General features: G+C 38.5%; 1 protein-coding gene across 2 annotated transcripts in view; it reads left to right on the top strand.

The window, feature by feature from the left end:
• The window catches only part of LOC109423813 (protein wech), a 58,641-nt gene extending 39,843 nt beyond the window's left edge, over nucleotides 1-18,798 (top strand). For both annotated transcript variants that reach the window (XM_029879549.2, XM_062852144.1), the window contains 4 exons: nucleotides 9,804-10,007; nucleotides 10,072-11,971; nucleotides 15,269-15,421; nucleotides 15,486-18,798. In XM_029879549.2, the coding sequence (XP_029735409.2) occupies nucleotides 9,804-10,007; nucleotides 10,072-11,971; nucleotides 15,269-15,421; nucleotides 15,486-15,656 (2,428 nt within the window). In that variant the 3' untranslated portion in view covers nucleotides 15,657-18,798. The remainder of the gene's footprint in view (nucleotides 1-9,803; nucleotides 10,008-10,071; nucleotides 11,972-15,268; nucleotides 15,422-15,485) is intronic.
• Nucleotides 18,799-19,030: the final 232 nt, after the last annotated feature.

Here is a 19,030-nt window from a genome sequence, read left to right on the forward strand (position 1 = left end):
GGAATAAAAAGTTTGAAAAACTGTTTAAGTTTTTTAAGAGAGCAAAAAATGTGTTCCGAAAAGGGGCTGAGAAAATCGGGTCACTTATATACACCCATAATTGGAACACTTACTCTATAGAATATAAAAATGAGTTTGAATTCGCTCTGAGGCAATAAAACTCACGAACGGATGAACCGATGAGCTTGAGGTCTGCACGGTTACAATTCAAAGTTACAAAAATCATATAAAATGTGTAATGTTTATGATATGATCATATATGAAATGATATGATAATTCAACATCAAGTTTATGATGTAATGATTTTTTATGAACAGGATATAAAACCAATCTAAAGTGCGATGCTAGAATGACCTCTACAGAGGTCAACTTACCACAAATTACCAAGATAAAGTTTGCCGGAACAGCTAGTTATGTGGATTTACCGGCTACTTGTATTCCAGTGGTCACTTCAGTGGGCCTGCAAAGTAGCCGTTTTATAAAAAGAGGGACATAAACATGGACTTAAACAGTTTTAGTAAATACGCGATTACTCGTTGCCACCAACTAATCAATGACATTCATTTTTTGACAATTAGGTTGACTTTAATTTGACAACGGCTACTTTGGAACAGCCATTTAAGTGACCGGTGGAATACGAATAGCCGGTAAATCCACAATAATATTTAGTAATAATTGAGAGGGCCAGATGGAAAGGGATGTAAGTGATCATTTTGTCGATTTTGAGTTTAACATAAAAGGTACACCGGGGCAAGTTGAAACGGGTGGGGTAAGATGTAACAGCGGGTTAACCCGTTTGATTCCAGATAAAAAAAAAAGTTCAAAAAACCGCCAACAGCCCATTTCTCAACAGAATTCAACCAAAATTTGAACACAAACTGGCACAACACTATAGTTTTGGAAATATACGGGATCAACATTTTCTTGGACTTCTGGACGGAGTAAGGCCGGTGGGTCACTGGGTCAAGTCGGGCATAAATAAGGCCAAGTACGATTTGCACCCCCATAACTTCCTTCTTAACGAAGTTTTTCAATGGGAGTTTGCACATTCCGTTGCCCAACGATAGTTGATGTTACTACAGGTTCGAATTTGAAATTTTCCGATAGGTTTCTTTGAGTTCTTGAGATATTCAACATTTCTAAACCATCCAAGTCTTCATTTGCGTTTGTTGTTTTCAAATAAAATTAAACACTAGGCATTATTCTCTTATTGAACCCATAGGTCATCGGAGACATCTTTTGAGCATGTGTTGCCCTTGTAGTACTAATAATATTTCCTGAATATCTCGATGGATTGTCCGAATCCGTCCTTACAAAACATGAACACTCGAAATAATCTCCAAGGATTATTTTCAAATTATTTTTATCGCTTTTATTTGCACCAATACTTGAACATCTGTTGTTTGTTATATCAACGAGCAGAAGAAATTTTGGACGATCTGATTGAAGTCATGCCTTGACTACAGAGAACCGTAGATGGACTACAATTAGACCTATTTGCATGCGGGAAACAACGGTGAGCTCCAGAAACCAAAACTACATCGAACAGGAGTAAGTAAAAGCCTCAACCAGATTCCTGAGTACCCGGGATGGCCTGGCAGAAGTCAGGCATTGAGTTTATTGAGCTGTAGATAAACTGTAATCACATGTTTTACCTATGTGGAACCTCTGTGCACTACATAAACTCATATTCTATCATGTGTCAAAAAAGGTCTCGCACCGGTTGTAGGTCATTTCCCAGAATTCCATTCCCCCGAAAGCCGTTTCCCAGAATGCCATTCCCCAGAATCCCATTCCCCAGAATGGGACATTTCCCAGAAAGCCTTTCCCCAGAATGACCCATTCCCCAGAAAGCCATTCCCCAGAATAGGACATTCCCTAGAATCTTTTCTATTTTCATTTTCAAATTGGTTTCGGGATAAAATTTTAGTAACCCTGATACGTTAGGTTGAGCAGCACTATGCTTGTAGTTGCACTAGTGTTTGTCTACATATACCATTACATAATTGATTGGTGGCTTGTAATAGTAGCTGCTGACTTCATCTGAGATTATCCCTCCTTTTTCAAATTGGCTGTTCTTTCTAGTTGGTTTGTTGGAGAGCTCTTTGGCGGCCAAACTACTTACCTTCATATAAGAGATTGTTCGTTCTTATCGTCAAAGACAGTTCTTTCTAGTTGCACTATTATCAAACATGGTTAGAAGGAAAAAAATGACTGACTCTACACAGATCGAAAAAAGAGTGTAAAATTATGTGACATATGATGCACATGATTGGAGCGGGGGATATCACAGAAGCTTACATGACATATCATGTAAACCATCATCATAGTAAGTTTACATGACTAAACTGAAGTTTACATGACGTGTAAATCTCATTATTTTTATCTGTGTAGTTTTTTTTCGTACTCGGTGACACACTGTGCATTCTACACTACCGCCAGTGTTGAGCGAGAAGCGCAAAAAACATTCTTTTTGCTGGGTTCAGGCTAGTGAGTACCATTTTGCTGGTAACACGAAATTGCGTCGAGTAAACCCAATACAACTTTTTTTTGTAAATGCCTTTCTAATGCTGACAAAGTTATTCTAATGTATCAGATTTATGGCATGTATAAGTAGAATGAACAGTATATAAACTTCCATTAAATATTTTTGAATGCACATTGGAATAGTTACATGTTTGGTTTCATCCTTCTAAGAAATTTTGAAGGGAACACACAAGGATAAAATCCAGTGTCTGGCATCCGAAAACCTTCACTAAGGTATTTGATAGCTTGATTTACACAAAAGTAATCACATTCATATTATTTGAAGTAGAACTATTTTTACAAACCTATTCGTGTTATCGAACAATGGAACATGTCGTTCATCATTTCCATCTAACCACCTTTGCTGTTATGTAGTATATTCCAATTTACATGAGCACAAACTGTAACAAGTAAAACCCTAAACTGAGGCCCAAACAACATTTTTGCAGCCTAGTGTGCTTTCGGCCATATTATTTTTCAGTTTATGGAATGTTTGTCCTAATGAGCCACCATCTTTTTTTTCATTTTTCATAACACTGATATTTGCATATTCAACTTCATGCAAAAATATGGAACTCTACAACTTAACGTACTGCTGAAACAGTCATTCCGAGGTGTGTCCAATAGAATGGCTACTTTTTTCATCTGAAATTTGCCTTTTTTAATTAACAGGCTGTTCTTTTGGGATTTTTTTGGAATTGAGATTTTCTTTTAATTGGATTTTATTTAAAGTTGAATGATAAAATGTCTGACATTAGTTACCATTCTTATAGAAATACAACCTTCTTCAAGTATGGTTGCCGCATTTTTGTTCTTAACTCAATATTCATTTGAGATACACTGAAGAAGGCATCATTATATGAAAACCATGTACATTTGAAAGTTATCTCATTCAACGATTTTAAATTTTGCAGGGCGTAAGGGTGATTTGAACCACGCTGAAGTGTTTTAATCTTCCGCTGGAGTTCGGTCAAATCACCTAGAGCTCTAAAAACTAACAATTCACCTGAATTCCCATGGAACTACTGATTCTCATATTTTTCTGGGGAATGTCCCATTCTGGGGAATAATTTTCTGGGAAATGTCCCATTCTGGGGAATGGATTTCTGGGGATTGGGTCATTCTGGAGAATTTCATTCTGGGGAATATCGTTCTGGGGAATGGGTTTCTGGGGAATGACATACAATCCTCGCACCACTATTCCCAGAAAAATTTGATGGCCTAAGCTAAGTCATACCTTGACTACAGAGAACCATAGACGGACAACAATGAGAGTTATTTGCACGCGGAAAACAATGGTTAGCTCCAGAAACCAATACTACATCGAACAGGAATAAGTAAATTCCTCGACTAGATTTCTGAATACACGGGATGGCCTGGCAAAACTCAGGCCTTGAGTTCTATGAGCTGTAGATGAAATGCTTTACCTGTGTGAAATCTCTGTGCACTTCATAAACTCATATTCCACCATGTGTCCATGAGTAGGTCTCTCAAAACTATTTCTAGGAAAATTTGATAAACTCATTCGCTCATGACTCAATTCACTTTTGCCTTGACTTCTCCTACTCCTGTCCGATGTAGTATTGGTTTCTGGAGGAAATCATTGTTTGCCGCATGCAAATAGGTTATCTGTAGTCAAGGCATGACTTCAATCAGATCGTCTAAAATTTCTACTGCTCGTTGATATAACAAACATTTTTAAAAGAAAGACACTACACCGTCTTCAGCTAGAGGCTGCACAGACTGAACATTACATACACGAGACAACGGACAACACACTTAACACCCAGTGGGGCCAATGGAGAATTTTCCGTTTGACGAAAAGTTTTCTCCGACTGGAACGGGAATCGAACCCGCACTCCGAGGCTTACGAAACGCTTAGACGACTGACGTCGCTAACCGCACGGCCACAAAGCCCACAGATGTTCAAGTATTGGTGCGATTTTTTGAATTTTTATTTTTTACCTGGGGTCAAACGGGTTAACTTGATGTTATCTACACTGAGGATACTGCAATTCCGAAAATCATACGAATCAACTATGATTTTTTGCCACAAGAATTTCTTGTGAAAATCATAGTTACGAACTATGATTTTGGATTCAAAGCACCAACTATTATTGTCATACTGTTACTGTATAAATTTCATAACTCTCACGTATGAAAATCATACCGATAACGTATAAAAACTGAAACTTTGTCTTATGACTACCATACATATGTTTATGAAATATTTTGCACAAATTTCAAAAAATCGCAACCTGGAATCGAACCAGGAACATCAAGGTTAGCGAGTGCGTGCTTTACTCATTCGCCCATCGACGCTTCGGAAGTTGAAGTGGTTGGAAGCCAATAAAAGGTTTTGTTGTTTTTTAGCAATGGTGTTTCATAACACATCTTATGATTTTCATACGATGCTTCTTATTAGATTTTTCATACGACAAGTCTTATGGATTTCGCTCTTTAATGTATGAAAAGCATACGAGAACTATGAAATGATGAAAACAATAAAAATAACTGATTCATAAGATGTAAACTATGAAAAACATACGAACAGTATCCTCAGTGTACATTTTGCTTCGATATAACGTACAACATTGCAAATTTTAATTTTTCCCAGGAATAACTCTCAGATAAGCTGCGAAACCACTCAAATTAATGTTTTCTTGCAGTATTAACCTTGTTACCTAGAATTAGCGCTAGTTGGGGAAAAAATTTAGTGTACGTCATATCGAAGCAAAATGTACGTTATATCGAAGCACAAAAAATGAAATTACTTTTTTGTGAAAACTCCTGTTTTTCAATATTAGTTATGTAAATTTCACCGAAATCATTATTTGGGGTTAATTTCACGTCGAAATCATCGATATAGCATAGCAGCATAGCATAGCATAGCATGAATACTTGCACAAATCTTGGATGGAGTTGCAAAGTTGAATATTTCCATTGACATTGCTGATGTCGCTACTATCTTCAATGTCATAGATTCACTCAGCTCCACACACCTGGCCAAGTCCTTGCAAGCATTTATAAATCCCTTCATCAACTTAGAAAGAGCCCAGAACTGAAGCATCTTCCAATAGATGAAAGGATGTTGAAAATAGCGAATTTTCAACTTATATGCAGTTAAATATACTGAAATAGAATTATTTATAAATAAATAATATTGGAAAGATCTCACCAATTGTTGTGGGGGTTTTGTGGTTCAATGCCGATCATCTAATTGTTTTGATTAATGTTCTTCTCTGTAAAGAACAACACAATACTCAGCAAAGAACAACACAATACTGAACACTAAACACCCGCGCATCTATTGTTTTGATTTTCACTCGAGACAATAGCGAACGCGATCGATTATGCTGCCATACTCACCCCCAACAGGAGCGATGCATGCACAGCAAAGAACAACACAATACTGAACACTAAACACCCGCGCATCTATTGTTTTATTTTTCACTCGAGACAATAGCGAACACGATCGATTATGCTGCCATACTCACCCCTAACAGGAGCGATGCATGCACAGCAAAGAACAACACAATACTGAACACTAAACACCCGCGCATCTATTGTTTCGATTTTCACTCGAGACAATAGCGAACACGATCGATTATGCTGCCATACTCACCCCTAACAGGAGCGATGCATGCACAGCAAAGAACAACACAATATTGAATACTAAAGACCCGCGCATCTGACACATTCCACGCACCTCTACGCCAAGGGTGTGAAATATCAAAGTGATTGTTTCGCCCCAAGCTTTCCAGCATATGAAAAAGGGTAGATTCAATCTTAGGAAAACCATTTGTTTCACTTAAAATTTGACTGGTTACGTATTTAAATAGCTAGGTGAAGTAATAGCATTTTATGTAATAAAAATGAAATTTTTCATTGATAATTTTCAAATATGCCTGCTGGCACGGTAATGTTCGAAAACATTTAAACTATTTTTTTATTAATGTAGTATAATAACGTATATTTTATACACCCAAAGGACACTTTTCATAAAAATAGGTTTTGATATGTTTTAAGCACTTTTTGCAATAGCCGCAATTTAATGGTGTCCCGTTACGAAAATAGTATATTTGTTGTAATAGCGAATTTATCACTAGCTTTAGAAAAATGATTTTCAGGATTCTCTTAGTACTCGTGGAGACCTTTCTTCCAACATATTGGGTTACCTTGATCGACGCGTTATCTTAGGCGTTACTATGGGTGCGTAGATTTGGTGTCCCGTTACGAAAATTTTAAAGACATTCATAAGTGGATAAATAAGTGTGGTTTGATCAAATATTTAACCAAAAATCTGTAACCGTGATGAAATGATATTATAGGGTGTATATATTTTCATTATCCTTCTTGGTGTAACGCCCCTACTGAAACAAAGCCCACTTCTCAGCTCTCCACGGAAACTACGTAAACAAAGGGCAGGTATTCTGGTGGATCAGTATAAAAAGTGGTGTTTTATTAAGTTTTGTGATGATAGCATACTCTTTAAAAGCTATAAACTTTTTAACGTGTCCTATGAATTACCACCATGATGTATAAAATGGTTTATAGAATCACAAAGCGTTCAAAACTTGAAGATCCCGAAGTGATGGTTGGCATTCCTTCTTTACCCCATTCATCACCGTATAATTTACTTTTATGACGACAAACATATTGTGAAGCTTATGTTCTTATTAAAAAAAAAGTGTAAAATGCATCACGAAAATACTTTTTGTGATAACATAATTTAGTAACCGTTGATTGAAAGTCTAGCGACCTCCCTCTTGTCGTTTTGGTTGACAACTTTTTTTTCTTCTCGAAATCCGTTGTTTGTATCGTTACTGGTTGTCCTTAGCTAAATATCAACGGAAAGCCCCCATAATCTCATCCCCTCCAAAAAAAAACTGTGTTCTCTCTAACCTCGACCAAACGACAAGTTCAACAGTTCCCCAAAACTAACATAGAATAAAAGAAAAATCCCCTTTAAAATGTAAAATTTATTTCAACGAAAATTGGTTCTTTTATTCCCAAGGCGCATGAGCTTTCCAATAAAGGATTAAAGCAACATGCGACATATGCTTGAAAAGACTGTGTTGGAAGAATGTGCTATAGATATCATTGGCCATATCAGTTGATACATACTTAAGTCAATTTTTTCTATCCCATTCTTTCGAAATGAAGATTGATACGTCGCTCGGCATGTTTTGGTTACAAACCAGAAATGTTCCCGATGACACCCCCGTGGAACCTGTGCTAAATGTTCCGAGGTGGCCATTTAGTTGATACATACTTAAGTCTATCCACAGACAAACAGACGTAACACCTAGAACAATTTTCGTGAAAATCATTGCCCAGTTCACACTACCATCACCTGGTGGAAATGTTTCACGAAACACTGCGTTGTGCAATATCGTCAACAGAAGGCGCTAGTGTTGAACGTCAAAAGCAAATAAAAACAATGTGCCCGCCTTTGGTTGTGAAAGCGACAACTATGAAGATATAAAATGATCGTTAAAAGCATGGTCGATAGAAATTTCGCCAGTGTTACGTCTGTTTGTCTGTGGTCTATCGTTTCTGACTCAGTTATTTGAAATCATGAAGATTGATATGTCGCACGGCATGTTTAGGTTGAAAGCCAGAAGTGTCCCCAATGAGGCCCCGCGGAACCTGTTACGGGATTCCGGTTGGCCCAACTGATTCAAATCTTGTTATAGCAGTTGTGTTTCACTATTCGCAACAAAAATTTCGTTGAAAATCGATGGTTCAAACACAACAACATACGAAATAATCACTTTGAGCCATTTTGACAACCCCCTGACCCTAGCACAATCCGGAATATCTCCGGAATGGTTCCGAATATTGCATGGCCACTTGTGTATAATGAACTAGCTCCAATTTATGATCAATTGAGGGCGACTTCAAAAAAAAAAACGGATGAAAATTGGTGAAATGCCAGCATTTTGAAAATGAGTTGTAGAGGGTCGGATACGTGAAGGTTAAATAAAACTCGAAACAGGTTCCCCAGGGCCCATTCCGATGGCCACCATAGGGCCAGAGTGGGTTTGAAGGACTATTGGTGTCCTGCCGGACAGCTACTATCTGTCTGAAAAATATTGCCGAAGACACCAATATTCTATTTAGCAAAGCGTTCAATCTACAACTAGATGACTTTAGCCGTAACGGGACACCATTTGCAAAACACTGTTTTCACGCGAGCGTAACGCTGCGCTCCCAAAACTAAATCAAGAATATTTCCAAATCTATACATTTCTCAGTAAAACTCACTTCGGCAATCTTGTTCACATTAATCCAAAGAAGAAATGTCTAGAAGACTCTATTATTCAAAACTTCATAACAGAGCTAATATACGCATTTCAGAATGAAAATTTTAAAAAGAAGATTTCTGCGATGGTGTCCCGTTACGAAATGTAACATGTTATATAAAGTAAATTGGAACCAAAACCCCATAGAACAAGTATTGCATCAGCAAGTACATCTAATAAGCTTGTTATAAAACCTGTTAAACCATATGATCATGAACATTATAATTGATTGCAGACGTCATTTGTTCACGAAAGTTAGTTCCTCGCGGTGTCCCGTTACGCTGGAATGTGTCATCTATTGTTTTAATTTTCACTCGAGACAATAGCGAACACGATCGAATATGCTGCCATACTCACCCCCAACAGGAGCGATGCATGCACAGCAAAGAACAACACAATACTCAGCAAAGAACAACACAATACTGAACACTAAACACCCGCGCATCTATTGTTTCGATTTTCACTCGAGACAATAGCGAACACGATCGATTATGCTGCCATACTCACCCCCAACAGCGGGTTAATTTCACGTCGAAATCATCGATATTAGCATAAAAAATATTAAATTTTTCTCTGCTTCGATATAACGTACACTTCGATATAACGTACAAAGAGAAAACTTTTTGGTACGTTATATCGAAGAGTACCTGTATTTTCAATTATGAAAAAAAAAAACATATTTTTATCTCACTTCTAGGTATGTGGATTAGTCACATTAGTGACTTGGGCTCTGATATACTCAAAAACTTCTTCAAAGACACTAATCCTCTAAAACCAATTTTTGTGCCCAAAACAATATCGATCACTAAATAGGGCCTGGGAAACAGAGTGACGCTGAGAAATAATGTTAAAACAGGTCGCTGGAGTTTAGATTGTTAAAAAAGGCAATTAATCATTTGACTGTTCGGCCATGAGAATGACATTACACTTAACATTATGAATAAATAGAATCATTTTCTCTTATTCCAGAACCGCTATGGCACTTTTATCCAATGGTGCTTCATCAATGCAAATAACACCACAATCCGGAAACTCCAAGCAGAACAGCAACAAAGATGGCAATGTGGATTTCAACTCAAATGATCACATTTTCTTCTCGAATTTGTTCAATGCGCTGCCTCGGTGGGATGCAGCAGGAAAAGTGAACTCTGGACCAGTATCTGTGCCACAGAGGTAAGTATTTAGGACGATAGGTTCGCGAGCTGTGATTAGTAGTAACAACTGTCTTTACTTTTAGTGGCAGTGGTGGCGCAGCCAGTTTCAACAATCCAGCACCTCTGGATAGAGACAGTGTAAACCTCACCGATGACGTATTATTTTCCAACGTACTAGGTGCAATAGGAACAACCAGTGGATGTGCTCCGATCAACAATGATATTCTAGGTGCAATAGGTACTCATATAACGCCGAGTACTTCGCCACAGACGAACTCTTCGAATGGAAGTTCGCACTGTGTATCATCATTGGGAGCTGTTTGCGGTCACTGCGACATACATGCCATCAGTCGTTGCTTAGACTGCAACGACGTCATGTGCGAGGACTGTACCCATGGGCACCGTAAGAATAGTTTCACAAAAGACCACTGTGTCATCGCAATACACACGATCTCGCCTATTGGAACGACTGCAGGAGCACAATGCATTCCGGAAGCCAATCAACCTCATTGTAATGTTCACGGAGAGGTTCTACGCTATATGTGCGAGTCGTGCAAGAAAATCGTTTGTCAGGAATGTACCCTGTGGGATCACAAGGATCACACCTATATTCCGATAGCTAATATGGCGCATGGAGCAACAGAGAAAATGCAATCTATCATAGAGAGCGGCAAACTTGGAACCAAATACATTAAGGCAAGCATCGATCGTGCTGTGACATATTCCCAAGCAGTCGAACGAGATGCCATGGAGGCTTCGGCAAGGATCCGTAAGGCAATGCGTCACTTCATCCTTGCCGCTGAAGATCGTGAACGTACTCTGCTGGAACGTGTTGACAAATTTCGGCAGCAGAAACTTACGTCGCTCTCCGATCAAATGGCAGGATTGCGAGCAGCTTTGGCTGGACTCTCTCAAACCTCGGATATGCTTACGAAAGCTCAAGACTCAGTAGCAACTATGAACAACATGGACATTGCTAAAACATTGACAGCCGGGGAGAGCCAAATGGAGCAGTTTGCTGCCATGTACAAAAACCTACAGCCCAAAGAGGAGTTTATTACGTTTGTAGCGCCTAACTTTGAACTCTTGCAAGACATCCGTATGCAGGGTGACGTACTTCTTGTTGGCCAACGGAGCAACTCGTTTTCGAATGGCTCAAATGTGTGCATCCAACCACCAAGTGGCAACATACTGACTCGCCGTCCTATAGTTCGTAGTTCAACCCCTGGCCAGCGGCTAAGTACCTCGTCATCGTCCTCATGGGATCAAATTCCTTCTTCAAAAACTGTAGTACTGGGGAGTTCCCCTTCATCGATCGGCATCGGCCCAATCCCGGGGATGCCAGTACTAGGACAGTGCATTCCCGGGTGTACTTCGCATGTTTCGGCAAAGCCAGCTGTTGGACCTAGTACAACCTTCGGCTTCGATGGACACGAGGATGGTCAAGTATCCCGACCATGGGGAATTGCTGTCGATAAAGACGGACATGTGTTGGTGGCTGATCGACGCAACAACCGAGTTCAGGTATTCTATCCGGATGGTACTTTCAAGCTGAAATTTGGATCCAAGGGGACGGCAAACGGCCAGTTCGATCTACCGGCCGGAATCTGCACTGACGGTCAAAATCGCATTATAGTAGTCGATAAGGACAACCACCGTGTTCAGGTCTTCTCCGCTAACGGACTGTTTCTGCTGAAGTTTGGAAGTTATGGCAAAGACTGCGGACAGTTCCAGTATCCTTGGGATGTGGCAGTCAATATCAAAGGCGAGATTTTGGTGACGGATTCTCGCAATCATCGCATTCAGCTGTTCAACTCGGAGGGTCAGTTCATATCTCGCTTCAGCTTCGATGGAGCGAACCATAGCCGGTACCTGAAAGGATTGACGACCCCTCGTGGAGCTTGCTTTACACCACAAGGAGACGTGATTATATCGGATTTTGAAAACCATCGCTTGCTGCTGATTGACTCTACACTATCTAAGGTATCCCGGAAACATATTTTTATAAATTCAAATTCTCCTAGAATTCATTTATCTAGCACAACATTTTCGCACAAATAAGAATAAGTCAGTTATTCTACGCTACCATTTCGGTTTGGTGCTGATTCTCTTCGAAGCTTCTATGACTAATATTAAGTTAACGTGACATGAATCCTCGTTACTTTATCTGAAAATTCAGCTTCACATACCAGTATGCAGTCTGTTTGACGCATTCATCACCAGTCCGACTTTCACTGCTTCGTCTTCAAGGCAGATGTTCGGCACTAGTTACATTCTTGAGACAAGTAGATTCAGAGGGGTTATAAACACCATAATACAGCAAAAGTAAATCATTTTGGTTTATGACGGCTCTAATAATCACTTGAAAGCAAAAAAAATGTAGCTTGACAGCTCTGCCACCGCTCCAAATTTTCTACCGATTATATCCGTACACACACTCAATCCTAAATTCGGTGTTTTTTGACAAAAATAGCACAGCAGACCTATTTCGGTAGCTTCAGTAATTGATTTTACTGAGGCTCAGTATACCAACTGTCAAAACGTGAGCAAAAGGTCAACAATCAATTTTTGCTGTGTTTAGCTGTTGTATCTTCGTCAAAAATTTACTATACTCTGTATTCACAATTTAGTGTGTACCATGAGCGAAACAAAAAAATTGGCCGGATCTGTTGAAGGTCACACTCGGGCTACTATATCCGACTCTCTTCATGACATCCTCTAGCAGGCACGAAAGCCCATCTGAAGTAGAGTGCCCGTCAGAAATTTTCATGCAGTTTTGCACGCCGTCCTTCATTACTATAATAGATAATATTAAGTTTCCCGGGAAAGCCGTTCTAGCTCATATATGACAATACTGTGATATACCGGCCAGAAATCGGTGAAGAGTATGGGGATCTGCTATTCATGGTATTTCTGAAGGATTTGCCGTACGATGAAGATCGAGTTCGTTGTCGACCGTGGTCTTCGTGGAGACCTGTTTGATAACTTCCCACAAACTCATTCGTTATAGGTGATAAACGACGTGTACCGTCTACCACCGTTGGTTTGAACGACACCTCATGCAAACCAACGGGGGTCATTTTTTAATGTGAACTTCTAGTAACCCTGTGGGCATCGAAAAACACACTGAAGGTAACCCTTTTTTTCGGTTTTGTTTTGATTCTGCGTTCCGTTTCACCCCGTTCCATGAGCAGAATGACGCTTGAACCATTTTTAGTTTGAACGATGTGCAGATTAGAGGGGGTCAAATTAAAAAGTGTTCAGATTAGATGAGGTCAAACAAACGGGGGTAGACGGTAGCAGCAATTTGTAGGTGAACTCTCCAAACTTTTCAAGCTCTAACACTTCCTTCCACTCCTCTGGTAGCTGTTCCGTTTCTTAGATCTTAACAGTCAGCCGTTGCAGAGAAATGGACAACTTTTCCAGGCCCATCTTGATGAGCTCAGATGCTATACCATCGTTACCAGCTGCTTTATTGTCCGTGAGCTGTTATGTTATGGCATCCTTGACTTCACTCAGCGAGGGAGTTGTTGGTTCCCATCAGCTGCCATGCTGTCGTAAGTCGCTTCATTCGCTGCCTTGATTCTCAGTGTATGCATTCACTGCATGCATTCAGGTGCTCTTCGAAGTGCTGTTGTCCGTGATTCTTAAGAATGGCACAGCAATTCCTTTTCATGCACTCCGCTTCTTCCAAGTCGCGTTTCTCTCCCGAATAAGGCGCATCTGTTACTTCCGCTTTCGTTCCGTGGTCCCATGCTGTCGCAGGGCTGCGTTTTTTTCGTTTAAAATCTCTACACTCCCCGTCGAACCAATCGTTCCTTCGACTCCGTTGCCATGTAGGGGAGCTGGGGGTAAGACGCCCACGTTAAGGAAGAGTCCAAATTTAACCACGAAACACTTTATAATATACATTTTTTGGCACTAATATGAAGCACCAACATGTTTCCTTCCAAATGGAAGAAACCATGAACCAATTTTATGTTTTACTACTGAAAAATTCAAATTTGAAAAAAAGTTTGATTTTCAGAATTTTAATTTTATTGCGGGGTAAAACGCGCCACTAGCCACAGCTAACGCCGGGATGCCAATTTGTGCACATATACTTGCGCGCCTGGTTTATTGTCAACTGTTATTGTTCGTGAATGGTATACAGTCATTACATAATTATGGATCACCTGTAATTATGGGTCAATTCCATGTAAACGTCATAGTGAGCTGTTTTATCAAAAATTACTACAAAATAACGCATGGCTGTGTGATTGATGAATTTATTTTTAGTAAAAATGTGCTGTTGCTTGGTTTCAACTTGTGTTCTACAAAATTTGTGCAAGAACTTGGATCTAATTGACTATTTTAATGTAAATAACTAGGGGTGGGCATTTTACCCCACACATGCCTCAGAAGTTTGGACCCTTGTAAAAAAGTTGTAAGGGTCAAATTCGATACTTTTTCCGCTTGGTACACAAATAATGGGAGTGTGCAAAACAGTTTGTGGGGATAGCGAGAAAAAAATTCTTTTAAATGATGTAAAAAAGTGCAAACATTTTACAGGCTAAAATTACATCAAAAGTAACCAAAATCATTTTTCGAAGTTTTTGTACATTTTTTTAGTAAAAATATGTAAACTCAAATGTAAAGAAGCATTTTTATTCTTATTTTAGTGATTGCAATTGAAAAAAGTACTGAAAATAACGCGGTTTGCCTAAAACAAGGGTGGCGCAACTTGCCCCTTATGGGCGTTATGGCCACAGTTCCCCTACCCGACGGTGCTCTCGGTTATAGCTTTGATGGTTTCTTTCACAGCAGTCCGCGTGTCATGTGCCCTAGGCCTCGGCGGCAATCGGTATCATACAATGTACTAGTCAGGTCAGAGTCGATAATAGCGCCACGATAGGTCCTGACGTCGATACTATCGAAGAAGTGCCGTACATCGATCAGAATCTGGTCGATTTGGGACTCCGTCTGCTGTGGGGATCTCCAGGTGTAACGGCAAGGGAGGCTGTTTTGGAAGAAGGTATTACGATTGGTCCAAACAATGGCCATGTTCTTGGAGTTGGAGAAATCGATAAGTCGTAGGCCGTTGAGCATCATGTTAACTGTAGTATTTTACCTGAATTCCTTTGAAAACTTTCAGAAAAAATCTTCAGGGCATCATAATTGGATTTTCAATTACTCTCCTGAACAGACTCCCTCAGAGATTCGCGATGAATTGCTGGAATAGTTTCTTGAAGGACATCAACACATCTTTATCCTATTTTATGCTACTTGTACTTCAAACAGGTACTTGCCGCCAAAGGCCACGAGGGTACAGCCGTACATGAGTTCAGCCGTCCGTCTGGAATATGCTGCGATGACGATGGTCGCGTTATTGTGGCTGACTCGAAGAATCAAAGAGTGCTAATATTTTCACCACAGCTAGAGTTTCTTTGGGCGGTAAGTGTGTAATTGTTCAACTGAAAGCTTAAAATTTATCGTAATATACTTTCTCCCATTCTAGGTCGAGATACGTCCATCGTCCAACAATCTGCTCACAATGGGCATGGACGAGAAGGATCGTCCCAGTGATGTTGCTTTGTTGCCCGACGGCCGCCTAGTGGTGATGGTGGAAACCTCGCCAGACGCTCGCGACCAGTGCAGTCCCCAGAAGACCTTCATCCAAATTTACTAGGAAAAGTTATAGTTGTTTAATTTACCTCTTTTTCTTTATTTAATTTTTTTCTGATGTTCGTTTTCAACGAAGTTGTTTTCGATAGCTAACTGTTTTTTCATCTACTAGACAAATTTTACACGGAAGATTAACGTTGCTACCTCTTGCATAAAAGCGTAAATTATTTCCGTTGAACGTTTTATATGTGTAGTAGTGATACGATCGAGCAAGCATCCACTTTTTATATACATTTTATCACTAGACAAAGAAGCAATTTACGTAGGAAATCTCAATAGTACAAGGACACGAACATGGTTGAGTAAATCGTAGTACAAGTTAGTGTATAACGCGTTAATTGAATCGAAGGGAGAAGACAGGACCGGTTGGACAAACGGACGAGAGTCATCCAGTTGGATCGTACTGGCAGTTCGGGATTGGAGAGTGAGCAGCAATGCTGAGATGAAGGAATATACGCAGAGTGCTAGAAAGTTTTCAGTGGAGAAGACTTTGCACAAAAGACTGAAAAGGATTACTAGCCAATTCACTACAGATACTATTTTACTCAAATGCAATTATTGTATTCTGTAGAAGACTTTATTTTATGGTGTAACCCAGTTTGTTTTGTTTAATTGTTTATGTGCTAAATTTTCCTTTTTTTTTTGAAGTAATTACCTGACGACTGCGACACAATTTATATACAGTTAATATAATGTTATTTTAATCACAATGATGAACGTTTTCCGAGAAAATAATGAGTTTGCGCATTTAACTCTAATTTTACATAGTTAAGCAGATTTTATTATAGATTATGAACAAAACTCTGTTCATTTGATATAGGTTTTGGCAGCTAGTGAGCTAAATGTCATTATTTTGAGTATTATGCCAAGCGGTTTAGTGATTTAGTTTAGTTTAAGAAAGTGTTTTACTTAGTAAAAGCATAGAAGCATGCATGTACGAACATGTCCCAGTCAAAATTGAAAAAAAAAATAAGGAAGCTACTTTCCAGAGCATTCAAAATGACTAAGATTGATCTAAAACTTTCAGAGACTATTAGTCTGAATCATCTACTTCAAGATGAACTCCACCCTGACCTAACAATTATACATTTATGTAAATGTCTTCTTATCTGCGGAAAGCATCACAAATACTACTTGAAAAGCAAAGAAATTTATGTTAACTACCTTTACCAGTAGAAACTGAGAAGATAATAAAACCAAACAGAAACTCTTTCCAAGGAGTGAGTTGCGGCGTTTTTGAAAAAGCCACTGGACTTGTGATTTTGTACGCGAAACAAAGTGAGCAAGCAGATAAAACCCAAATCACTCGTGTAACGAAAAGCGAAGTTGGCAATAGAGCTAGTGCCAGTAGAATGGAATAAAAGAAAAAAAAACGCATTTCTTTTAAAGGAAGGACAGTGATTCGATTATTAATCGATTTCAGGGCATGCGAAGAAAATATAGAGGAATCCAATTCGCTTTAAAAACAGAAATAAATCAAACATGCAAATGTTGCCATAAATAATCTCAAAGACAAAGAAAAATCAATTTAAAACCTGATTTGATAATGTATCAATTAAAACCAAGATCAGTTCAGCTATGCAGTGCAGAAGCGAAAAGGTAACCGTAGAACAGAAGAAACACACGAGAGGACATCCTAGCTAAAAGTAACGTTGCGTTTAAGAAATGTATGATCATATTTAATCAAATTAAATCAAACGACAAAATATCTGGGAAGCCCAGATGATCTGCGATTTGCACTTTCCTGATTATTATTTTTAAAATAATATAAAACCTTTATAATATAATTTATAATTGCTATGTCTATCACTGAATAATCACACTTCAAGAAGCTTAATCGTATGTGTTCCCGTGCTTTGATGTACTTTATTCAAATTCCAAATGAGTATGCATAAGTTAAAATAACTCGAAGCCAGTTTGGAAAGTAAACTAAAACTCGTAATTATAGTGTGTGCTAAGAATGGTTTTCTATTAATTAGATACGAAATTTGCTTTTAAAATTAATTAATGGATTTGGACATTGAAAGTAACTCGAAATGCAACAGTAATGCAATTTAGTTTGTAGTAACGCTAACATAGCATATATTCTGGCCCCGTTCGGATGGAAGCAGTTGAAGCGAAAATACAAAAGTTAACCAAAACGAAATAACAAAACAACAACACGAAACACTAGTTTTAAGCTGACTGATCGAAACCAGTAAGACTGAGAAGTTCGACTGAGGATGAAAACGGAAGATACAAAGATAATGGTAAATTGTCCAAATTTTCTAGCATAAAATTTACCACGTTCGACCCAATATTGACAAGTAATTGGATTTTGCTGAAGAGTGAGACTTGATTATTGGATATAATGCAACATAAGCCGCGCGCAAGGAGCAATACTAAGGTTAATGAGACTTTGAAGCATAGGTTACAACTGTATCCAAAAGTCAACACTCTGTACATCATCACATCAACAGAAAGATCATTCATCAACCGCATAGAAAATTCCGAATCCTCAACGAAACAAACACACCCAAAGAAAGCATTGAAAAAGACATCATATTCCCCACCATAGTCTATTACTATACTCGAAACAACTGCTAAATTTGGTTTGACCTACATGCAAGTTCCTGCTTGGATAAAAAGTAATTGAAACTTATAACTCATGAGTATAAATTGTGCTACTTCTAATAAGCACATAGCAAAATGATTTATTTTATTTTTTCTTTTTAGAATTTCTTTTTTCATTTTATAGAGTGTAAGATCGGCTTCACTTCAGAATCGCCAAAATGTGTTCGAGACGAGAGATGTAGTAAACATAAACACTGACTAAATTTTAGATCAAATATACACACTATAAATTGTATGATGCTAAATTATATGTATAATGAATACGACACGAAAGTACAACATTCTCTTTAATATCGCTGACTCTATACAAGAAAGGCTATCGCAAAATATACATAGAAAAATATTGAAAGCAAAATTATTCTGAATAATTGCAAATAGTTACCATAGGAGAAGAAATGAATTCTATGAAACTCTATTTTAAAAATGTACAACAACCAATAAAATAGCAATTTCTGGCGAAAAACACAGAAACGCACTATATACAACACCCGCAAATATTATTCTTTATCATAATAAATAGTCTATAGCCGGCAGAGTCTTCTTTTATTGCTAAAGAAAATCCAGATATCTCTCTCCACCTATTTAAGCAATTTGTTTTTGATCATCATTGATTCAAAATCTTTTCAATGTTATCGCACCCTGTAAGATGAATTTTGAAATAAAAATTGAAACTATTGACAACTGATACAATTTCATATTAAAATGTTCATCCAAACCAGAGAAGAGAATGTCATCTCCGGAGACAGAAATTGATAAATATTCAAT

The sequence above is a fragment of the Aedes albopictus genome, chromosome 2, assembly GCF_035046485.1.
Source record: "Aedes albopictus strain Foshan chromosome 2, AalbF5, whole genome shotgun sequence".
Taxonomy (NCBI): domain Eukaryota; kingdom Metazoa; phylum Arthropoda; class Insecta; order Diptera; family Culicidae; genus Aedes; species Aedes albopictus.